The sequence below is a fragment of the Phoenix dactylifera genome, chromosome 18 (genome assembly GCF_051530095.1).
Source record: "Phoenix dactylifera cultivar Ajwa chromosome 18, Ajwa_hap1_PhDact_Kaust_v1.1, whole genome shotgun sequence".
NCBI lineage: Eukaryota > Viridiplantae > Streptophyta > Magnoliopsida > Arecales > Arecaceae > Phoenix > Phoenix dactylifera.
The window spans coordinates 1011289-1037120 of record NC_143207.1 but is presented as its reverse complement, the minus strand read 5'-3'; the positions used below and the strand labels follow the sequence as shown (position 1 = coordinate 1037120).

General features: G+C 39.0%; 1 protein-coding gene across 9 annotated transcripts in view; it reads left to right on the top strand.

The window, feature by feature from the left end:
* Positions 1-10468, top strand: part of LOC103696066 (mitogen-activated protein kinase kinase kinase 1-like) — a 78537-nt gene extending 68069 nt beyond the window's left edge. For 3 of the 9 annotated variants that reach the window (XR_015974613.2, XR_015974614.2, XR_015974612.2), the window contains 3 exons: positions 9171-9410; positions 9471-9663; positions 9766-10468. Coding sequence is in view for 6 of the 9 variants with exons in the window: in XM_088714208.2 (XP_088570334.2) it covers positions 9171-9386 (216 nt within the window). In the remaining 3 variants the exon portion in view is untranslated. Of the gene's footprint in view, positions 1-492; positions 6995-9170 lie in introns of those variants that run through there. The other 6 variants (XM_088714210.2, XM_039117175.3, XM_039117176.3 and 3 more) reach the window with 4 other exon arrangements.
* The last annotated feature ends 15364 nt before the right edge of the window (positions 10469-25832 follow it).

The window sequence follows — 25832 nt, the reverse complement described above, 5'->3', positions numbered from 1 at the left end:
TAGTTTATCCTTAAAACCACTGTTTATCTTTACTTTTGCTGGTGCTAATTTTCTGCTAGAATAATGACAAAAAATGTTTCATGAAACTTATGAATACAATTAAAGTAAGAAATAATGACAATGAATAAAGGAACAAAAATGAGGTCTGGGAAAAAATGGGGAAGGTTTGACTATAGTCTATAAAAGCAATGGAATCATTGCACAACAAGTGGAGCTAAAGCTAGAAAAATAGGAAAGCACATGTGCCAAATAGATCCAGATGCTTGATTGCTAGGTGAAGAGACTATTTGATATACTCCCTAACTTAGATTTGAGAAAAGGAAAACAAAACAAAAAAGATAGACTGAGAAAAACATAATAATTAGATGCTTTTTTGCAGAATATGAAACAAATCTAATTAGCAGTTTCAGGGAGCTCATATGTAATTGATTTCAAATGAAACTAGCAAATTCAAATTCAAATTCAAACAGCTCACTCTCAGCTTTACTGCAGATGAGAAAGCAATACTATACCTGGAGTAGTTTTTATAGAATCTTTTCTGAACAAGGTAAGCCTTAATGCATAGAACTTATAAATTGTTGACAAGTGTTATTAACATTTTCAAGTTTTCTTTGCCTTTGAAAAATGCATCTTAGCAATGACCAATGACATACATTAATTTGCATTGAACTGTGAAATAACATTAATGCTTAAATACTTCAAAATACATATGTGAAGCTTAACAAATATGGTTTCTTTGAATATAAAACCTATGAAAGAGTATCAAGGCAGTCAGGCAGCAAGAAACTAAATAAGATAGAACGTATGCTACGCTCCTTGGCATCAGATATTTTGCAGACTTAGAATAAATAAGTCCAAAACTCTGGCCGACATTGATACTCTAGGTCAGATGTGTAAAAGAATTGAACAAAATAGATAGAGATAGGCATGATTAAAACGATCTCGTCTCCTTCAGATTATCACTCCCTGAGAGTGAAACAAACGCATAAACTCAATCGAACACAATACCAAATTTCAATGATGAACAAGTCAAAAGTCTTTGCTACCATTGATTTTAAAATTCAGAACATCTTAGGAACTACATTGATGGTAAAGTTTCCAACACTTTGTTACTTGTATACTTCATATCGGTACAAAAATTGGGAACTCTAAGCTTTGAAAATCATGTTTTCTTTCAGGGGTTTCAAAATGGCATCCAGGTTTGACAAACACGTGAGATAACTGAAATTCGGAGTGTTTGGTAAAGGTACTTACAAAGGAGACCTTAGATTTAGAAAAACCACATAATTTATAATCTCAAAAATCCAAACTTGAGATGGGCTAGAAGAGTACAAAAGTTATCTTTGAACTTTAGATGGTTGGGGTTTCATACAAAGAAAATCTTAGAGTTTGAAAAGACAATGTAATCATGCAATTTAAATCAACATATAATGGCATAAGGTTAAAAATGTCTACAACCTTAACCATGATGATAGTATTAAGCCTTGAAACATCTATTCAGTGTTGGCTTTGTAGCGCTTCGGCACTGGAAAACTGTCTCTTGCTTTTTGCTCTTCCAAGATAGTTGAGAGTCTCCCCAAAAAAGACAGAACAAGGCATCTTTTGCATTATCTCAAACATGTTTATATCTTTTCTTATGCCCATGTTATCTTGGGTCAGCCCTTCTCTTACATCCTTCAATATAAACTAAAGCATCTCTTCTTAATGTATTTTCCTCAAATCTTCGTTGTACATGTCCATATCCTCATTCCACTCCTCTTGATTGCTACTCCACTGATGGCTCCTCTTTGCTCTTTATTATTGTTGTGAAGCCTTCTGCACATATGAGAAACAGATACGGAGATAATGGGTCTTCTTGACTAGGACTACTTGAAGGTTTGGAAAAAAAGTAAGAACTTCTTTTTGTTCACTATTGGTCATGGTAGAATGAGAGACAGTTGATACATAGGTCATGATAAGTGAACTCCCTCTTGCTTCAAAGCCAAGTCTTTGCTCAAGAAAGGACCATTCGACCTGATCAAAAGCTTTTCTTGTTTACTTCTTACAGAACTGGTCATCTCAAAGTCAATAAAGATGTTATCAGTTACCGACCTGCTAGGACAGAAGCACCTGATTTTCAGAAATAATCCTACTTAATACACTTTTTAGCATATTGTCCAGTGCCTTGAATGAATTTTATGTGCAACATTACTATGAATAATAGCTTTATACTGGATTTTTTTTCCAGCATTTTTCTTCTCTCTGGGGATCAAAACAATGTGGGTATATTTTCTTTTGCTGAGAAAATGACCATTATTCAAAGAATCATCCCCAACTGTATGCCAGAATTTTGATAAAATAAAGTAGGCATAACATTAACCTGGTGATTTGGTGGGATTCATTTGAAAAATTGCCTGGTGGATCTCCTCCACCTTAAGTCCTATAGCAAAGCTCCATTCATCTCATCCATGACATAATGGTGAACTCTCTCAAGTATAATATGCATGTTTTTCTGATCCAGCAAATATGTAGATGTTCTAGAAATAATGGACTTCTCCTCAACCATCTGTTTGCCATACACTCTGATGTTGTATCCCCTCTATTTTATTTCTCCATCTTTCCACTTTTGAACCAAACAACCTATGAATGTTGGAACCACAAAACTACTTTTTTCTCTTTCTCAAATTTCATCTAGCGCTCTTGATACCATTTTGTTTAATCATTGACTCCATTACTGTACCTATTATCAGCTTTTGAATCTTTGTATCTTAAACTTCTTATCTGTCTTTGGGCATTTCCAAGATTTTTCTTGTTTTCACTGCATAAGGTTGACTCAGCTGCTGTTTATCTTGTTTACTTTAACTCCTTGTATGCCCATTCCAGGCATGCTTGATTCACATGCTTCTTCGGTTACATGTTCACAGGTCTGAGTGTCCCCACGTCCTCACATCTGAAAAATTCCTTACTCTTTCATCTATCCACCGTCAATCCCTCTGTATCCAGTGCTCTGTTTTATGACTGTGTGAATTCTATAGCAAAGCTCTAGGGAATTAAGAGCACAATGCATGCATGCTACAGGGATATCAAGACATTCTTGGACATTTTTATCATTAGGCCTTTTATTCTACCAAGTATAATAATAACTATTAAAATTCGAATCTTTCAATGAGCAATTCATAGTGCATTTTTTGAAAGCAGTCATTAGTCAGTCTTCCTTCTGCAAGCTCCCAACCTTTTCTTCTGAGTTTGAGATTTCATTAGAATCTTCTATCACGATCACAGAAGCTATACCTATCTAGCTTGCAAAAAGTATCAAAATTTCTTTCTTCTTTATGCTTTTGGGTACCCATAAAATCCAATTAAAATTCCAAGTATTCTCTTTTTGAACTTAATAAGTACAAAATATGCAATGCCCAATAAGATTGTAGCATACATAAACCACCAAACCTTCATCTGCTAACATTCTTCTTTTCACTATGTCCAGGTCTCCAACATTCAATTTAGATTCCATGAAGAAGGCCACCTTGAGATCTTTGCTCTTGATTAAATCATGGAGTGCATGAACTAATTGAGGGTTCCCAAGTACCTCATAGTTCCAATTAAGGAATTTCATGGCTCTAGTCGGGACTGGTTTAGTCTCTGCCGCTTTCAACTTAGTTTCAGCATTTGCTACCACTTCAACCCTTTTCCTTGCTTTACTACCATCAATCTTGATATAGTCTTCCATATTACCTTCATGTTCAGCCGCCCTTCTTTTCCCACAACTTTTCTTGACCATTACTTCTTCCATTGGTGATTTATGTTCTCAAATTATGCACTTCCATGATTTTTACACTTCTTCATTACATGGGATAAGAGCAAGGGTTTAAATATCCATGGGACAGCGGGTTGTCCCACTACCTCGAGCATCGAACTAGGGCACCATCACAAGAGTCAAGATGGGATAGGTCGGAAATGGAGTGAAACGTGATGGGGCATCCACTATCTCAAGTGTCGTTATGCAAGGCAGCCCATTCCATGGAAAAATTGCGACAACCACGTCCCATGATATTTAGACCTTGGTTAAGAGAACTTTGCATGAATTGAGACCATCCCTGAACCTCCCATTATGATATGCTTGATAGATACATGTATAGCCAAACTCGACACTCTTGGACCAAGCCCCACCGCTATAGATTCACTAAAGCCTCCATTCTAATGGCTGAGGTTGATCCACATGATCATCCCTAACTTCTGAGCCTACAGCATGCTTTCATTGCTTTGGATTATCCTTCAAGCTTGTATTTGCAGGAAGCATGGTGATGGCATTTGGATATGGCATCTTGTTGTGTTCAAGCTATCCCTTTCTTCTCCATCTGCTTTTATGCAAGGCACATAATAATTTGCTGTATTAGTTCTCTTAATGCGTGGTGCTAGCTTCTCCATGAGACCTTGTCTCACATCCTTCTCAGTATGCTTGAGCTTGCTGTGAGTAATAACAAAATTTTGGCATCCACTCATATTTAAAAGAAATCTAAGAATTCTTTCCAAGAAAATTTGAACCCACTCGATTGGTAACTAGTTCGGCATTGGTATACCCTTTTTTTAAACTTTTCTTTTGAGGGATTATTTTAGTATTTGTGGTTGTTCAAATTATGAGTTGAATGTTATTTTAATGTCTTTTATGTCATACTGGTCTTGATAGACCATATGATCAATTAATAGCAATTGTAATATAATTAATATATATAATGCATATTTTGATCTTGAAAATACATGTAGCTAATTGATTTGAACTACAAAATATGTACAGGTATCTAGTTCCTTGTGGAATGTCTATGCTACTTGTAGACATTGGGATCCTGATCATTATCGGGGTTTCCAATATGACTCCAATCCGGATATTGTGCCCACCTTTGCATCACATAATCTGAGCCTATTGACCTAATGGATTGATTTTGATGAGTACAAAACATTTGAGTATGATACTAATGATTTTGTGGAGTAGTCAATTTGTTTTATAGGGAGCTTAGTAAGTTTGAAAGTTTAGAGAAGCAAGAAGAAGCCTAGAAGAACAAATTCCAAAGTTAAGAAGTATTTGAAGTGTTTTGGAAGCTTTTGTAGTGGAGTCGATCCCAAAATTCCAAGAGTCGACCTAGAAAGCCACAAGTTAAAAATAGAAGACAACCACTTTCAGACATCTCAGAAGCCGACCCCAAGACTTCAAAAGCCAACCTTAGGACATGAGAAGCCGACCCCAGGACATTAGAAGCCGACCCCGGGATTTGAGGAACCGACTCCAAGATTTCAGGAGCCGACCCCAAAATTTTAGGGGCCGACCCCAGGACTTCAAAAGTCGACTCCTCTGTGGAAACAACTTTAACAACTAGTTTTTCTGCAAACACAGAACATTTAAAACAGCTTCCAACGGCTAGTTTCTCCTCTCCAACGGCTAAAAATGGCTCTTCAACAACTTTTCAAGCTATAAATGCTTCCAAATTGAATTGGAGAAGATAATGGATTAATGAGATTGAGTGGCTGAGGTAAAAGAAAAGAAATATATGTGAACACTACTTCTTGAGATTCAACTTGAGAATCAATCTGAGAAGTGATCATTTAAAATCTCCTTCCACTTCGGAGTAAGCTTCAAAACATCCATAGAGAGAGAGAGAGATTCAACGAGATCCCAACTTTTAGAGCAATCAAACTTGAGCTTCAACGACATCAATTTAATCTTTGTAGAGGTTATTGTGTATGTATTTTTCTATCCTTGTTTTGTGGACGAGATTGAAAAATCTCGTGTGGGATTTTTGGTATGGCTAACACCGTAAAAATCAGTTGGCTTGTAAGGTTTGGCTGTACCCGTGAAACAGCTAGGTTGCGGTCGATTGCCCTGAAAAGTCGATTGGGTTGACTGTGAGCCCGAGCAAAACAATCGGTGTAGATTTTGGTTGATTTTCTGAGAAAATCAATTGGGTTGATTATGATCCCATGTAAAACAATCAGACTATAATCTTAGATAAATTATAGTAAAATTCTCAAGAAAAAAGTTTTGGAGAGTAAACGTAGGTACAGAGTTGGCACCAAACTACTATAAATCTTATATGTTTGTATTGCTTGTGTTGCGTGCATTTATTTCTTACATATCTACTTATTATTCTCTTGTTGAAATTAATATTCATCTATTAAGTTTTTAATTTTCTTGTATTATTTAGCTAAAGTTTATGAAAAATCCAATTCATCCTCCCTCTTGGGCTGCATAGTTGGGCAATAGAGCCTCTTAGATAGCCACTCTGATATTGATCTAATGTTTGATATTGGGCTAGCCACCCCATTTGAGAGAAGATCGCGACAGGTGTCACTCTACCCATAACTCTGCATTCACCCTAGCCTCCTTTGCTATGAAACTATCCAATTAAGGAGGCAATTTTGCTTCGTCAGGCTTTGACTGCTACTGCTATCCTTCAAGCTAACCACCATTGGATCCTCATCATATAAAAAATCATTATGAAGTGGATTATCATACTTCAGCTCTACCTCCCCTTGCACTCACTTCAGGCTAAGCTTTAGATTATAGTGCACATATTGAGCTATTCAATCATTTCTATGTCAGGCGGTTTCACCATATGCTATAGATTAGGATGAAGTTTGATTAGTTGCACTCACAACAGTTGATAAAGACTTGTTTGTGAGAGTATCTGAATTGCTAACTTTCTGAGAAGAAAAGCATATTAGACATAATTAGACAATATTTAGTTGCAAATGCAATCAGTCCAAAGTGGAACCATAATTTAGCTGCAAATACGACCAAGCAAAATGCATGTTAGACACTATTTATCATAAAGCATTAGATCAGTTATAGTCAAGGTCGGCAGAACCATTTCGAACTGGGCAGTTGCGATCGTACCGAGTAGTTCCGAATCAGGCGGTTCCGGTTGGACCGAGCCGTCCCGGCGGCAGACCGGGACGGTTCCGGTAACGAAAACAAAATTCGTCGGAGGGGGAGAAGAAGGAAAGAGGAAAAGAAAGATCGAGTGGGGGAGGGAGGGAGGGAGAGGGAGTGGAAGGAAAAGAGAGGGAGGTGGAGGCCGGCCAGCGAGCCGTGTGGAGGAGACTCCTCCGGGCACCATGATTGGGCAAAACGGGGGTCCGACTGATTTTTTAATTTTGTGATATTTAAGTGAAGTAGGCAAATCACTTGTCGACTTTACTTAAAAGTCGCAAAAGTAAAAAAACAGTCGGACCCTTGTTTCGAACGAAATAGGGGATCTAGTTGCGGAGCCCTCCTCCGTCTCCTCCACCTGGGTTGCCGACCTCCGCTGGCCCTCCGCTGCCCTCCTCTCTCCCTCCCTCTCTCCCCCTTCTCTCTCTCTTTTTCTCTCTCCTGTTCACCCTCTTCCCCGCCTCTTCTGTGCCGGCACAGGCCCGGCACGGCACGGCATTGCACGGGCCCGTATCGACCCGTGCGGCCGGACAACCGGTCCGGAGCCCGGTATCTAGACAGTAGATGCTAGTTATAGTCGATGTCAAAAAGTACCTAAATTCATATTATCATTGTTTGCCATACGTACCCTCTCACCAAAACTATGGGAGCCCTCTGTAAAAGTTTTTGTTTGTAAAACACATATGATATATGATGTTGATGATTTGCTTGAATTGACAAAATAATGATCTCGCATCCTCTTAACTTCAGACATTTGGTATTACGCTCTATATTGTAAATGGCATTGTGCAGGGCGGTCAATTATTCCTCATCCAACCATCACATGTCAAAATCACACCATAGGTGCCCTACTTGCTCTAGTAGGAGGTTGTCTATCTCTCTATCTCCTTGTTACTATCAAGTACTTTTCCTTATATGTCTTCAGTCCAGGAGGTTCTATACTCTGGTCAGTTCTTTGGATGGAGCTGATAGTAGACCGATCATGGTATGTCGTACCGATCCTAACCGGACGGTACCGAGCATACCATACCATACCAGTTCAGTATTGATATCCAGTATGGGTGACGTACCAACACTTGGTACATCAAAAAATTTTGTACCGTACCGTACCGATACTGTGCTAGTGTGGCACCGGTATGGGGTCTAGTACCGAGACGACGAACCTTGAGACCGATGGTAAGTGCTGTTTGTGGCTTTTGTAGGAATGTGGCTGAAGTGGAACTAGAAAGTTGTAGCTCACCACATATCCTTTTTCTTATCCTTAATAAGTGCAGAATCAATCCTTTGCTACTTCTAATCTTTGTTGTGAAAGGAATGTAGATCTGGGTCATGAACGATGGCTTTTGTTGGTATATCTCTAGGCTTCTTTCCCTTCATGCTAGTAAAGACCCCAAACATGGAGGCTATCTAGCTGCTACCTTTATCAATAGTCTCTCCGACTGACCGGCTCCTCCTGGAGCATGGATCTCCCCAGGCGGATTTAGGACCAGAATCTGTCTCATACTGTGAGGGCCCAAAGTGAGTCTTATGCCTAGCAACCTCGTTCTAATACTAGTCATGCGGACTGTTCTATATGGCAACTGAACTCTGAACTGCTTCTATGTCATCTAGATCCAACGTCTCCTTGTCCTCTAAACCCCTCGAGTGATATGAAGGTGGTTTATTTTCCCGGTGCTCAATCTCTACATCGACACTTTTTTTCTTGCTTTCCCTAAAATTGGCAAAGTGCTTCTTCATCAATTGCCAGCTCTCCTACATATATTTCTTACAAGTAGGCATGTTAGGGTAATCATTGGCAAATGTTGCTTAAATTTCATCACCGATTCTCCCTCTACCTTGTGTTGCACTGATTGCACCTCTAATGGTGTTAGCTTGAAAACATCATACGTTGATGCTAACATGTCGGTCTCCTTCCTTCTTGGATCTCTTTCTGCAAGTTAAATCAACACACGTCATAAATTGCATCTATCATCACCATAAATTATTTAAAGTAAATCTACACTTTTAAAAAAAAAAATAAACAAAATTTTATATTCTAGAATTTTTTTTTACTTATAATTTAATTTCTCTTAAAATATGTGATAATTGATAATATTATGTAAAAGCTATGCTCATTATCCTAGAAAATATGCTTTGATTACCAACATTGACTTCAAATTTCATATGGCTTTCATTTTTCATCTCTTGTATTGCTTGAGAGGATGGAACAACTATTTCAGCATATAAAAGAATGTTAGTTCTAGTAATTCTAGTCCTATATTATTTGCAGACCCAAGCTTTTTTCAGAATTGGTCGCGGTGAACCACCACCTATTCCTGGCTCTCTGTCAAAAGAGGCTCGTGATTTCATCCACCAATGTGTACAGCAAAATCCAGATGATCGGCCCTCTGCTGCTCAGCTATTGAAGCACCCGTTCGTGAGTAGATTACTTCCAGCATCTGCTAGCTCTGGTCAACCTTCGGAAATTATTGGAAGAGGAAGCTAGACATCTTTCATCAAGAATTAGAAGGTAAAGCATTGTATTTTTAATCTTTTCTTTTGTTTTCATTAAGATTATCATCCATTACAGAAACAAAAAAGTAAAATGGAGGATCATGGAAGGATAAAGCGCTTCACAGTGCAGCATGTGCCTTGCTGTTTGACTTGTTATAGAAGAAATGCATGGTGTTCTGTTTGGCACATGAAGTTAGATATGTCCATGTTCATCTTGCAGATTTCATATAATTTTGCTTTCAAAAATATAATTTGAAAGCATTTCTGAGGTAGGTTTCAGCAGAATGTCCTCTTATATTTCATGCCTGGAGTGGTGGTTTGCCTGGGTCTCTGTTGTTTTTATCTGAGCTTCAAAATAACATCTCATGCAGCAACAAGCCATGTTGGATTTTGCCTTCAGCAGCACCACATTTCATTTTTGTTGCGAAGTGTTGGTAAAAGCTATTTGTGCTGAATTGAGGCAAAAGCTCCCTCTATTTAGTTGCTTACTGAAAAGTGTTCCGCGCAAAGATCACTTCAGTGAGATGAATGTATGTATATGTGTAGCTTTACTTCTGCACAATCAGCATATAGACGTTCTTATGATTAAGATGGAGATGCAGAGTCCTGCTCAGCCATGCTGAGGAGGATAGAGAAGTTTCATTACTGCCTTGTTAGACTGAACTGGTGAACGGTGAGCAGACTGTTGTTATCAATGGTGTAAATGATACCTGCCTAATTGGGCTGCATTTAGAATGTGACTTATATATGAAAAGTCATGGTTCTAGCTATTGAAATTGATTCCTTCATGGTTATAAGCTTGTCGGACGTTTTGATAGTTCAGTTCGTAGGCTATTGTGGGCTATACAACCGGGCACACGAAGCCGCCAGGTTGAAGCGCACCAGACTGCCTTCAGCACCTAATTACCAGGTTTCTCTATATTGGTTGCCCAAATTTCAAGCAATATTTATGTGGACAAAATGATAGATGCTGGAGGAAACATTAGAAGAGTGTATTAAAGATGTAAGGTTACATATTGGAAGAACTGAATGAAACTATCTTCTTTAATGAGATCCTCTTCCTCTTCTTCTTTATTTTATTTTATTTTACTCCTGAAACAAGTCTTCAGTCCTGTGAGGCATATTGACGTCATTTAAAATTCAAAAAAAAATGATATAAATAATGGGGCTTAAATTGGAAAAGATCACGGCAGAGAAGAAATCAGATGTGGAAATCTTGGCAGGCTTATCATGTTTGGCCTAGATTTTGAAATTTATATTTTATCTTTTTGATCTTTGAAGATTCTACTGAAGCCATGCATATTGTTTGTTTCGAAAGAAAGATGCCGTTTACTTTTAGGAGCCTATTTAAATAAGTGGGCTGAAAATTCTATAAGATTGAGTTGGACTAGTACACTAGCAAAATTATAAAATTACAGGCTGAGTTAGGCATATATTTATAAATGTATAAAAGTAACTTGGAATGAACTGGCCTAAATCTGATAGGGTGGGGCAAATAAATTTCAGCAGATTTGTTTTTCCCCCTTCGAGATTCAGGCCGCCCACAGGTTCTAATTGATTTTTTTCTTCTTTTTTTTTTATGGAATGTGCTTCTGATTGATCCAATGTTTTTTAAAGGCAAACTTTAGTACAAAATTATTGTAGTCACTCCCATTACAAGATACACGAAAAGCTGTTAGTACGCCAACCCAGTGTTATCAGGTAACCAGCCCCGTCAGCTTGGAGTTTTGGTCTAGAAAACTTGAGCTTGGGTTGAAAAAATTAGAGCCTAGTTAATTCTTATGGGGATAGATTGTAAACATATGTGATATAAGATTTAGCTAGATATTTAAGGACCAATTTAAAATGATCAATTGACAAAAAGTTTGGTTTGTTACAAGGTTTTTATTGGTAAGCACTTCCAATACAAGATATGCAAAAAAACTCCTGCTAGTATTGGCTTATCATATCCTAATAAAATCCAGCTGATACAATAGACTGATATTTTTAATTATTTTTCTACTTCCCTAAACAAACTTTCTTCAATAAATTTATTGGCTTATCATATCCCAATAAATTGCTCTTCAATAATTTTTCAAGCAATAAAAGCTTCCAAATTAAGTTGGAGAAAGTATGGATTAAGGAGATTAAGTAGATGAGACAAAATGAAAGAAATATAAGTCAATTACTACTTCTAGAGCTTCAACTTGAGCATCAATTTGAGAAGTGACTATTCAAATCCTCCACCCACTTCAAAGAGAGCTTTCAAAAATTTATTGAGGGTGTATTTCAACTTCCAATTATTGAGTTCCTCTATAAGTTAAGAGCAAGCAAGAAAAGAAAAATGGGAAAGGGTTAAATTCATTCACGCCAAGATTCCGACATTTGGAGCAATTAAACTCGAGCTGCAATGACATTTATCCAAACTTTGTAGAACTTATATTATATTTATTTATCTATCTTTCTTTTATGCATGAGATTAAAAAATCTCGTGTAGGGTTTTTGGTGTGACTGAGACTGTTAAAAATAGCTATCTTGTAAGATTTGGCTGTACCCAAGAAATAGCTACGTTGTGGTCGATTGCTGTAGAAAATCGACTAAGTTTTGTTGAACTTAGAAATTAGCAAGAAGTTTCTAAGTGTTGGAACTTGGAGTTGGTCTAGCTGTACCAGTAAAATAGTTTGGTTTTGCCTAATTTCTAGAAAAAGTCAACTGGTTTAATTGTGAGCTTGGAAAACAACTGTGCTGTAATCTTGTTCGTAGATTTAGTAAAATTCCCAAGGATGAAGCTTTGGGGAGCGAACGTAGTAGCTGAGTTTGGCTCTAAACTACTATAAAATCTTTATATTTGCATTGTTTATGCTTGTTCTCATCTTGTGCATTTATTTATCACTCATTTTGCTACATATACTTAAGTTTAGATTAGTTTCACTTAAGCATGGTTTAAGGTTGTAAAATGTTTTGAAAAACCCGATTCACACTTTCTCTCTTGGGTTGTCATCTTGGCCAATAATTTATATTAGAGCAGATATTCTTTTATCTTTTGTAGATCTGACCATCTAGAGTATAAGATTTATATGGCAATCCTTGGAATGTCTTTTGCTGAAGCACACTCTGTTTAAGGCTGCAAATGGGTCGGGTCAACCCGTGATCCGACCTGACCCCGACCCGAGTAGACCCGACCCGATCCGAATTTTAGGACCCACGGGTTCGGGGTTGGGTCCTAAAATTGGATTTGAACTATTTTTTGGGTTGGGTCTGGATTTATTGAATCTAGAACCGACCCGACCTAACCCGATCCAACCCATTATTTTTTTGGATCTATTTCGGGTTTACTGAATCTGGACTCGATCCCGACCCGAACCGGCCCGAAGACCCGACCTGAGCCCGAAATGGAGCGGTATAAAAGCGCTAGAGTTTTCTTCTTCCGAAAACCCTATCTCCATTCTTCATCCTCCGAGCGCTTTCTTCGAGGTCCTCCTTCGGGCACCGCCTCCTCCGATCACCTCCTCTTAGCCCCTCCTCCGAGCACCGCCGCCTCCCCCAAGGGCCTCCTCAAAGCCTCTCCTCCAAACGCCTCCTCCGAGCCTCCTCCTCCGAGCGCCTCCTCCGGCTCCGAGCGCCTCCTCCGGCTCCGAGCGCCTCCTCCCGACTCTTGACTCCGATGAGTCCCGCCACTCATTTTCTTTTGTTATATATTTATATTTTCGCCTTCGCTCGCCTTCACAGCAATGGCGGAGAGAGCTCGCTGGTGCTCCATTTGGCAATGGCAATTCGAAGGACATCACTGCTCGCCTTCTCCTTGATCACCGCTGCCGAGGTCTACTGTTAGTCAACTTTAAAGACCACGCAATAGCACGTATCTAGTAGGATAATGATTACGGGTATCGATCCACAGGGATTGGGGTATAGTTGTTTTCTTAAAAATATTTTAAAAGGAGTTTGTGAAGAAAATTGAACCAAATATTTTAAGAGAAATGCAATTAAAATGATATCAGTTTGAGGGAACCTAGGGTAAGGAATTCACCTCTAACATAGGAATAAGGGTTATTTGTAATTTATTTCATTCTTGGATTATTATGCAAATTGGCTACAAGCCTAATAAGCATTCGAATAAATTTTTACAAAAGTAATTTAGGCATAATTCATCTTTAGTTAGCATGAAATGTCTATCGTAATCTAAGGTGACAGCACATCGCATCTTCCTTAAGCATGAACTATCTTATTTTTACTTTAATAATCATGAAAAACTTTTGTATAGACTTCATACTTGAAAATCACAGAATTTAAGCATGAGGTAAAAGGATATTTATTAAGAACAAGAATGTCTATACAATTCCAAGAACATGAAATTAAATAAACAAAAATCCATCTTCCTTTGTTAGGGCTGCATCCAGCCCTAGTGAAGAGATTAGGCTTCCATGGTATGGGAGGTAGCAGCAGCACGGCTGTGTTCTCGCTCCTTTCTCCCGTCGTCGGCTCCCTCTCCCTTTTAGACTTCTGCGGGAACTCTCAGAAGAGTCCATGAGTTATTCGATCGGAAAAGGGTTGCCCCTCCCAGGAGAATAACTCTTCCCTTTTTATAGCATCCTGACTCCTGTTATCCTCGCCCGAATATAATGAGAAGATAAATGCAGAGGAATCGCTTCTGTTCCGCGGACGTGATCGAGATGGGGAGAAGATCCGATCCGGACGTGAAAGTCGGAGTCCACTGATGCCAGAGATGAGACTCCCGGCTTTGTTCTGTTCCTGGGAAGCATGGCTCGAAGGCATATGGAAGATTCATCCCGATCGCATCCCGGAATGGTTGCAGCTGGTTCAGATTCGTGGGTTGAAAGGGATGAAGTTGCTTGATCTTTTGGATGCAGGTGATGGCGAGGACGTGGATGTTGAGAGGATCTCGGACGGCTGCTACCTCATGGGATGAGTGGAAGAAATCGCCGCTTCTTCAAAACGTGGGAGAAGATCTTGGACGTGGAAGGATGAAGTTTGGTGTATTTGAACTGATCCTAAAGCAGGGGAGCAGCTTGAACGTTGGGAGATTCCATGGGATCAAGCCGGAAGAGGATGGGATTTGAGTTTATCCCGTGGATCCTGCAGAGGATTTGGCTCTGTTTGGATGCTGTGAAGCTCGGGAACTAGAAGAGAATGATCCGTGGGAGAAGGGACTCCGGAATGCGGAAGGGATGAAGCTAGGACGTGAGAGGATGAATTCTAAGGATGAACTCTGGGGAGAGGATTCTGTTTCCGTGGCTGGGGTCAATCCGAATGCTGGGACTTGGCTGAGATTTGTTCGGGATGCTATCTTGGCTGGCAGCGGGATGGGTCGCGGAATGAAACAAATTCGGAAGAAGAGGATCACGGGATAAGCTTTCATCCGGCTGGGAGGAGGAGATTGCTGGGACGCGCAGAATCCCTCGCAGTTCGAAGCGAATCGCGTGTGGCTGCTGGACGAAGAGCTGAGTCCGCGTGGAAGGGATGCTTCCGTGAAATTTGGGAAGATAAACTCGATCGCATTGTTGCAGAAGACGAGATCTGTGGATACGGGAGGAAAGGAAACTGCTCTGCTTTGTTTTCGTGAAGGGAAGTTGAAGAAGAAACAGACATGCTCACGGCTAGGGAACTTGGAAGACGCGGGAGCGAGAGGATGAGGATGAATCGCGGAATAAAAGGGACTTGATACATGGGGAGACTCTGTTCCTTGGATTCAGAAGGGAGGAAAGACACGCGGAGGGAACGCGTGAGATGAGCGGAAGATGAGAAAGATGCGGAAATGAGCGTGGGATGCTGGGAGATGATCACGGATGCGTGGGAAGATGGGTTCTGTTTTGAGGCAGGGGGAAAACCTGTGGATTCGGTTGGGATCATTTAAGCGGGGGAGATGCTTGTTCTGTTCTTTGGTCATGGGAGGGAGAGTGACATGGAAGCTTGATCTCTAAGCACTTAAAAGGGTGACGTGGATACGAGTTTAGCTGCGAACACGACCTGTACACATTAGTTCAGACATCATCCCAATTAGTTCGCCTTGACCTGCACACATTAGACTCGACCAATAAAATCAGGCAAATTCGAATTATTTTTAATAATGCCATGATGAAGGGGAACACATTTTCTTATGTTTAAATTTAAAATATGTGCATAAAAATAATGATAAGTGTTATGAGTAAGATATTAATTTATGCATTATTTAGCACTTATCATCTATTTCGAGGAGAAATTCGGATTGTTTTTTTTTTCTCTCCCTAAGCCCTAACTCTATTGCTCTTTGTTCTCCGTGTGATTAGTGGTAGTAGCTTTTGATTTGCATTTGCTTAATTATGTTAATGAAATGATTAATTAGTTCCGGCAAAAAATACAAGATCTAGAAGGAGAGCCGTATGGGAGAAGAAGTGATTATTTGCAAATGCATAATCTCCCACTTGATTCTATCTTTGGTGGTTTATTCGCTGGTAACATCTGATGCGGATCCGACCCGGACTTGACCCGACCCGGACTAGACCCAACCCGACTTGAATGACCCGTTGGGTCAAAAATTGTAGGCATGGACCCGACCCGATTGAACCCTACCCGATCTTCAATTGGGTCGGGTTTGGGTCCAAAATTAGGACCTGAACATAAAACCAGGTCGGATCGGGGTCACTCAGGATCCGACCCGACTCGACCCATTTGCACCCCTAACTCTGTTACAAGACTTCTTATTTCCAGTAGATTTGATATGCCTACTGAAAGGCTTGAATGAAATTTTTTATTCAAAAACAAGATTATGATTTGTGGAATATAATAGCACATGGTCTACACACACCCATTAAAATTATAAATGGAGTTCAAATTCCCAAACGTGAAGTGAACGAGATAATAATGAAAAGATATTAGCTCAGTTGAATGCAAAGGCAATACATATACTTTATTGCGCACTGGATGAAAGAAATTTAACAAAATTTGTACATATTCTTATGCTAAAAAATTTGGGATAAATTGGAAATAATTGACAAAGGAACAAACAAAGTGAAAGAATCAAAAAATTAATATTCTAGTACAAAATTATGAAATATTTAAAATGAAACCATATGAATCTATTTCTAAAATATTTTCAAGATTTACAAATATTATTAATAATTTGAAATCATTAGGAAAATTATATACTAACACTAATCTTGTGAGAAAGATTTTTAGATCTTTGCCCAAGCCTTGGGAAGCAAAGGTGATGACTATTCAAGAGGCAAAGGATCTAAATCAGCTATCCTTGGAGGAGCTCGTGGGTTTCCTCATAACTCATTAGTTGACCATGCTGAATCAAGAAGAAGATGATAGCAATGAGAGGAAAAAAGTTAGTATTTAACTCCTCCAATCAGGAAGATAACAAAGAAATTGCTGAACCGGGTCGTACTGCCCGGTTCAGGCCAAACCAAGCTGACCCAGTCTCAGACCGGGTCGGTTTACTATAGAAAAATGGTTTGGGCCCTGTAGGGGCCGGAACCTCAATAATACTAGCTAGAACCAGTCGGAAAAATTGCCATGCCACAACAGCTACCGTGGCTTGGCGTTCAGCTTTAAAAGTTGAATGCCACTGAAGGAAAAGGTTGCAGAAGGCCTTCCCAAAATTTTCTTAATAATACTAGCCAAAATCGGCCAACAAAATTGCCATGCCATAGCGCCTGCTGTGGTTGTGGCCTGGCGTTCAGCTTTAAAAGCTAAACACCACTGAAGGAGAAGGCTGAAGAAGGCCTTCCAAAACTTATGAAACACATTTTCTCTTTCCAAAAAATCTACAAACAATACTAATTCAGCCTTTGTCATGAGTTGAAATAAATATAAATTGAAATAGCACTTTATAAAAAGGACATCTCTGATTATTTTAAAATTTTGATAAATTAAGAATATGATAATATATATTTTTTATTATACAAATAGTTTGTACCCATCTAATTTGAATACATCCACTCATTTTAGAAGAAAGAATGTGATACAATTAGGAATGTATAGAAGCATAATCTATCCATGCGATACCACCAGAGTGATCTACCATATGAGACACCACCTAGTTTGTTGCTCTATTCGCCTCCTGATATATATGAGATGAAGAAAAAGAGATACACATCCCAAATAGGGTCTAGATATCGATGACTTTCTACAATCTAGTCTTATCTATCTATCCATCTAATCACTATTGCCGAGTTGCCTTCCTAGAAGATACAGTTAGCTTTCAGGATCAATATCACATATCGAAGATCTTCCCAAGAAAGCCGCTCACCCTAGCCTCCTACATAGTGAGGTTGTTTTATTTGAGATCGATAAAGATCTCGATAAGCACTAGCGAAAGCATCATCTTAACACCTCAAAGCTTTTTACAGCTAATGTCTTTTACCACAAAATGGGATTTTAATTGCATTCGGGCAAAACAGGAAGCAGCAAAGGAAATAGACGACTGAAGTTCTAGTGTGATTCAATGAGTAACGAAGCATTGGAATTGTGACTGCGGTAAATTTGTTCCAAGCAAACATAACATGCTTCTTTGTATCTTTAAAGAAATAAAAAAAATGTACCTTTCAACTAAATTACAATGAATCGCTTTGAAATCATTTGAAATGAACCACTTGGCAAGATGCTCTCTTGTGGAGCTTTTTCGGTAACCCTGGTGTACTGATCCAATCAACTAGATAAATGGCTGAGATAAGTTCCACTATCTATATTAAATAAGTAAATTCAAATAACATATATTTTAATAAGACAGTATTAATAGATAATAATTAGTTTATTTCTTTTTTAATTCCTTTAGCAAGCTAAATGATCAAAGCTTGTATTTGGCTAATTAATATCTCAAGCTTAAAAGTCATGGCTCAAGGTCTGCTCAAATACTAGTTGTATGAGCTGCTATCGAGCTTTCTAACCATTATGAACATGGTGCAAGATAGAGTTTTTTTGGTTCCAACTTGTTCTTACAAAATAATTTGGCAGGACATTGTAAGAAACCGGCCGAGTTGACTCATTGAGCCAAGTCGACTAGGGCTCCCTGGGGCGAGAACCAGACTGTTGAGCAGTCGGGCCGGAAATCTCAGGCCAGAGAGAGAAGGGTTGGCTGGATTACATGATTCTGTGCCCAAGTTTTTCTTTTCCAGCAAGATTTCTCGCGGGCAATCGTGAGGAAGCCAGATTTGGCGGCCTCCACCCCCCTATTTCTTCCTTTGTTCTGTGGCCTCACACCGCCTTCTCCCTTTGGACTTGTCCACCGAGATCTTCTTCCTTCTCTCCTCCCTCTCTTTCCTGCTTCTTCTTCCTTCCTCTGTTTGGGCTCACCGTGCCATCTTTGTGCCGCCGAAATCGTGACAGAGAGAATCAAGAAAGACCAATCTATTGGATAATGCCTACATGGTCATAAATACATGCTATGTCAAGCCAAGCAAGTACACATGTGGTCGGCAATCCAAAATCCATAAAACCTAACTAGTAGTGGAATTCATGAACTTCAATAAGAGTTTAGTTGGAGTCATATAAGTAGAGTTGCATGTACCTCAAGTTGTAGGTGCGACAACATGCTTGTTTGGATGGTCGTAACTCAAATTGCATAGTAAGTCAAGTTGCTTGTTCGGTTGCAACTCAGGATTATCTTGTTATAGATCAACTTGTGGTCAAAATAGCTGCACGATAAGTTGCAACCTCTCGAATAGGATTTTTATTTAAAAAAATGATATTCTCTCCTCCTCCTTCCCTTCCCATATTCTCCCCCATCCTTGCTCTTAAGTCCCTCCTAATCACCACCTTGCTGCTGCCAGCCTCCACCAACTCTAGGGGCCCATGGTCTCCTCCTCTACCTCGAACTTCATCTCCTCCTTCACAACTGTCCACCCCTTAAAAATTGCTACACATAAAGAAAATAACTAAATGCTTCTTATGTATCCCATAAAATCTCGGATACTAAGGGTATGCCAAGAAGTATTCATATATAAATTCCAAAACATGTGTGTTCACTTTCGCTCCCAACCTCCTTCCATGGTTGTTGGTCTCTTCCCCTATCTCTTCCTTGGCTGGTGGCCCTCCTCCTCCACCTTGTCTACCTTGTGTAAGACCTAGTAGAACTGGGCCTGGTCCACTTGACCCGCCCAGTTGAAAAGGGTTTTGGCCCAAAAATAAAAAAAATGGGTCGCACGTGCGGAGAAGGAAGAAGACTCCCATCGGCCTAGTTCTATTTAGAGCTCATTGGATGGAATCCCACCTTGAGGCAGATTACGGCCTCCTCCCGATCTATTTAGAGCCCATCCGATCCCTCATTCAGATCAATGGAGAACCAAGGCCTCTGATCGATGCCCATCTCCAGCTTTTTTGATTTTTCTCTTTGAACGCCTGCCGCCACCAACTCTTGGACCACTGGCAATTGTCACTAGAAGCCAGGTAAGAATTCGAAAACCTTCAATCGACTTTTCTATCATTTTGGGGTCATTGGAGCCCAATTTTGGTCAGTGATCACCAGATTTGGTTAAGAAGGGCAAACCCTATTTTTTTTCCTATTTTCGTAAGTTTTGCCCTTCTTTTCTTTTTTTTAGCTATTTTTTGCTACCAGCGCTCATTGATGAGAACTTCCTCTGGTCCCTCGCAGTAGCTCAAAGCCATGATCGGAGCTCCGACCATTGGAATGCCTTGATTTCCATTGTTTAAAGGCTCGAAACCCTTGTTTTTAGATTGTTTTAGCACCACTGGCTGCTGGCCACTTCTTGCCTGGCCATGGGTCTTTGACCCCAGGCACCACTCGCAGCCACTCTCTTTCTCTCATCCTCCGAGAAGCTTATTCTCTCCCTTCTCTTTCTCTCTTCTCCATTCTTTCTCTTTCTTATTTCTCTCTCTACTTGAAATTTCTCTATCTACTCTCTCTACGGTTGTTGAATTCGATGAGGGCTCCTCTTAGTGATTTTTGATCAACCCTCATGAAGGATCCTGATTTAGGATCATCGGGCGATATGCCGACCCTTACTTTGGTCCTTGCCAGGCACTGTTTGATTTGGTCACCCTTAATTTCTCTTGAACCACCTGTATCCTAGTTTGAACATGATCAAATAAATTTTGCATGGATCAGACTGATCGGGCTGTTGAGCACTCTTTGTGGCTAGCCCTGCAAGAGGATTAGAATTTAGGGTTTTTCTTTTTAGAATAATCATTATGATGTTTTGATGAGAATATAATTTTTAAATATTAGGCTTTAAGATGGATTTTCAGAATTATTGGATTTGTTAGTTGGATTGCGCTCACAAGGAAAGTAATGTAATTCCTTTTCTAGATTTCTTAGCAAATTCTATAATATTTTTGTCATTGAATTTTGAGTCATTATCTTTATGATTTATGAATTGGAAGCATGGTATTTATTTGCTTAATATATCTCATCATCGAATATTAAGTGATGCATGATCGAAGCTATTGATTTTATTGATTGATTTTGATACAAGATATTTTGTGTTTTTTTCGATTTGGAACATGAAACTGATTTGATGGAAAGAGAATTTTGATTTACGATGGTTTTGAAGTCTGACTATGCATCGTTACCCCGCTAATGGAGGTTATGCAGTGACACATCGACACCCCATTAGTCGGGGTTATATGCTAGTTTATCGATATCCCATCAGTGGGGGTTATGTGTTGGTACATCGATATTCTACTAGTGGGGGTTATGCGCTGGTACATCATACCTTGCTAATGGAGATTATATGTTGACATATCAATATTCTATCACTTGGGGTTATACGTTGGCATTTTGATTATTATTGAGCTAAGGTATAGTTCATGGCTGTCGAAATGAACCTAATGTTTTTTTTAAAAAATGGCTCATCAATGAAATTTGGTATTTGAAATAATTAGAGAGTGTATAGATTTGATTTTGAATTGATATACCTTGTATGCTTATGTGTAACATATTATTAATTAGTTTATTTCTTGATTTATCTAGCTAAAGTGTCCGTTGCTTACTGGGATATCTAGTTTATTATTCTATGTTCTACTATTTTTATATATTCAAAAAACTAACTTGAGTCGAGGATTTATCGACCAGAGATAGAAAATTTTAGTATGTTTAGTTTAGATTAGGGTTTTATTATAGTTGATGCAAGAGTTTAGACTATTATTGATTTTATGAGATATTTATTTTGATTTAGTTATTTAAATTAAAGTTTGAATGTTAATTATTTAAAGTTATTCTGATATTCATATATGATATTATTTTGAGATTGATATCATTTTGAGATGCCTTGTATGCTTGTGGAGAGAGTTTTCTATAAATATGTGGTGGTTGCCGCGATCCCTTATTCGCGATCTCAAGTACGGGGCATGACACGTTGTCGTTGCTGCTGCTGAAATGTGTAACGGCATCAATGAGGTGGTAGCTCAGTGGAACGGAGTCTTACTTCCAACCAAGTGGTTCCGAATTCGAAACGCATGGACGTCAATTAAATTGTGGAGATCGAATGCTCCCTGCTCGGTACGGGGTTTGGAAGGGCTATTGGTTTGCTGATAGCCTCGGTGATGCCAGGTGTGACGTACTCACACGGAGGATTTGTGTCGGAGCTCAGAGGAGTATCCAAGCCGGGCCCACGGGTGGGAAGGATATGAGTAAAACCGGCCGGGGTGCTCAATACATGGTCTTTTCTGCCCGCATCGAACATTTTTCTGGCATCGGAATTTTTTTTCCTAATTTACCCTTCCTGGGTAGGACCGCAACAATTTACTTCCATATTATACAAATTTTATATTCATACATCTAATCTAATTTACGCATGCAATGATAAATGAATAACGGTAACATATTTTTCTTATATTTTCAGTAAATACGTCCTTATCTTTACTCCGATTCCTTCAAGGATTTACCTATCTATATACTCTGACTTCGCTTCGTTGCGGTTTATAATTCTTATTTCTTCAACTCATAAACATTCCGTGGTGGACTCGGTGAGGCGGAGGGTTTATCTGCTTGAGACGTCATGAAAAAAAAAGGCAGATTTCACGTGGCTGTCCAAGGGTTGAGGCCGAAGCCCGCCCACTGTGCCAATCATAGGCGGATGATGCTCAGCCCCCTTGTCACCAACTTCACGGTCTTCTCCTCGCCGCCTTTGGTCGACGCCGGCGACGATGGGATATGTGCGACGGTGGCGAAGGTGGAGAGCCTCCTGGAGGAGGCGCTGACTCACCTGTCCCACGCCGAGCATCCATCGTAGTTCGTACGTACCAGCGCCTCGAGTTCGCAGGGGACGCCGCCCTTTGCATCGCATTCACCAACTATGTCTACCTCACCAACCCAGGTGCCAACCTCGGCCAACTCTCCGCCCTCCGCGCCGCCAACATCTCCTCCGGGAAGCTCGCCCGCGCCGCCGTCCGCCACGATCTCTACCGCCTCATCCACTGCAACTCCCCCAACCTCGATCAGATGGTATCCGTCCATCCATCCATCTAATTACCGATCATGAAACATGTGAATATCCTCTTAGTTGTTGATTGATCTCCTGATTAGGTAGGCGGGTTCACTCGGTGGTGATAGAATGGGAGGAGGAGGAGGACTTGGGAGCTTCTGTTATATTTTGCTGGACAAACTTGGTTTTTTCTTTTACCTTCTGTATCTCACTTTATTCTGGAGATACGCAATCTTGAGTTGTTTTTGAGTCGACTTCCACACAGCATTTATATCTCCGCTGATTGTTGTGGCAGGCAATTGTTAAAATCATGTCAGCCAATGAATTGATCTATTGTTTTGATACTCATATTACCCTCACACAAACTGCTTAGTATTTCCACTTCTATATCACATTTAGAAACTCTTTATTACTGAAATTAAGAACATTCTAACTGCATTTCCATTCAGTGAATAAGTTTGTATATATACTCTTATGCTGTTATACACGGCTTTAAAGAACATTGTAAATAAAGCATATAAAGAAACAGGAATTGTTTCACTTATTAAGAAGAAATGCCAACCGCATGGAAAAGTCTAAAATACTTTCAAATAAACGAGTTGATGTCTTCCACTCCCACGTATTGTCAAAGCCCCCAAAGTGCTGAGGCTGACCGTAGGCCTCCATCCCATTGACATGCTCTGAAGCAATATTTGTAACTGTATAATGTCACACTGATTCTGCAGATGGTAGAAAATTTCCACTCTAAGAAATGAGATGCGGAAAGAATGATATATTTTGTCCATTAAAATCTACAAGGAGACTCTTGCAAGAGTTTCAGGGTATTTGTGCAAATACAGAGGACAAAGGGCCTGATATCATCCTATTCCAATTGACGGCAATGAGAATGACTATTTAATAAGTTACTTTATCTTTCGTTTTTAAATGGGACAACCACGAATATCATCATGCATATGCAAAATGGCAATCAGAAACAAATTTGTGGGCATGCGCCTGTCTTTTTCCTAGATTCCACTTAGGTTTTGTCAGCAAATATGCCAAGATGAATTAATTTCATAAACACTGTGTAACCAATTTCTTTTAGAACAAGGGTTGTTTATGATAATAGGACCCTGAAGTTGTTGCACGTTTAGCTATAAGATTAACCCGGAAACATGGGTTTGAAATTATCTACATGCATGTATATGCTATGTTATTCTTCAAATGGATTATTAAATCTATACTAGAACAAAGATGAACACACAATGGTTTAGGAACACCCAGCAATATTGAGGAGAACAAATTAAAGATGTGATAAAAACAACGAGGAGAAATAGAGGAAGAAGGCAGGGTAAAGTCTCAGGAAAGCTTATTTTAGGAAATAACGAAGTGAATTTGGATTTCCAAGCCAACCAATCCTTATAATAGTGCTGAAACTAACAAACGTCAGTATGCAATTCATTACATCAATCCAAAGATAATCCAAAGTGCATGTGTCATATCTTTGTATACATCTTTTTTCCCCTGAAAATAGGCCGATAATGCTTACATTGTATAGTTTCCTAGTGTCTTTGTAGCATCTTCAGAGTCAATACCATTGGAATGAGGACACAAGCGTCATTATATTCGTAATCATGTCATTGAACAATTCCATTGTTCTTTTCTTTTCCCTTTAATGCTCCATCTTAAGAAATGATACTCTTCTCATACTGTCAGTAGATTGAGAAATTAACCTATACTTACATATTTTATTGAAATTTGCAGAATTGAGAGAGAAGATGGACCTGCTCATGACAAGAGATTCGTATGTTCAGTTCAAGTTGAAACTTCAGATAATACTTTTATTACATTGAGCGACCCCAAGTCAAGATTGAAGGATGCTGAGAATGCAGCAGCATGCATGATGCTTTCTGAAATACTTGATTAATCTGACACCCCTGTATGCCCATCAAAAGCTTCACTGTGGAAACCAAGTTAAACTTTTTTTTCCTTAGCTTAGTCATTTATTGGTTTACATTTTAATGTAGATCGTTGTTTGTTAGTATTGTTATTTTATGGGAATTGTAGTATTTATTGGCCATATGTTCTTGGGGAGCTACTTACAGCAATTGGTTATACGTTGCTGATGTGTAGTAGTCGGAACTGGTAAAATTATTACCTTGGATTGATCCATTGCTTTTTCAAAAAGTTCACAAATGAAGACTCCATGCTCCTCAAGAGTGCTTAATCCTGTGCTTTTGGATGGTACCATGCAATCACCATTGTGAATACATTTTGTAGTCATTGCAAGCTATGAAGGTTAATGATATTCATAAATTTTACATCTTTAATATGTTTACATTACTTTTTGTGAAATAATTTTCATCATAAGTAGTAGCTCATAAAAAATCCTGTAGGGTTGTACAATAAACCATTCTCCTTATCATATCCAAAATTCATCAAATGGGTTCAATATGTTTAGTTTAAATTATTTTTTTGTTGTAGGTTTTGAAGTTAGATCCAAAATACTAAAATTCAAGTATTTGAGCTTTGATCCATGCCCTTGAGCATGAATCCAAGTATTACATCGTGATTTCACAAAATTCTGACAGCATTTCCTCTAGATTTAGTAATTTTTTGAAGATTTGGAGTTGAATTTTGAGAAAAACTAAAAATGAAGTGAGTAAGCTTCTTACCTTAATGAGATTTCTTTTAAGCTAAAATATACAGATATGAGGTGGAAAGATGGATAAAAGAGAAGACTTTCAAAGTATTCCTAGGTGGGTGGATTCGGGTACAAACCGATAAAGAGTGAATTGAGAAAAAAGCCATTTATCACAAAAAAAAAAGAAAAAAACTAAAACAAGCCTGTGGCTGTCCCGATCTTGAGTTATTGCCCGATGCTAAAATTCTCCCCTCAAAGAAAAAGTTCTTGATTCCTAAATTAATACCTGAGATTATGGAATCTATTGTCTCCCAACTTATTATTTTAATATTAAAGAGCTCATGGGGTATTGGAATACAATTAGAATCTAATAAAGCTCGTAATTCAACCAAGAGGTAGATATGGCAATTTACTCGCCCCATGGATCCTAATGAAATGGGTAAATCCGAGATGA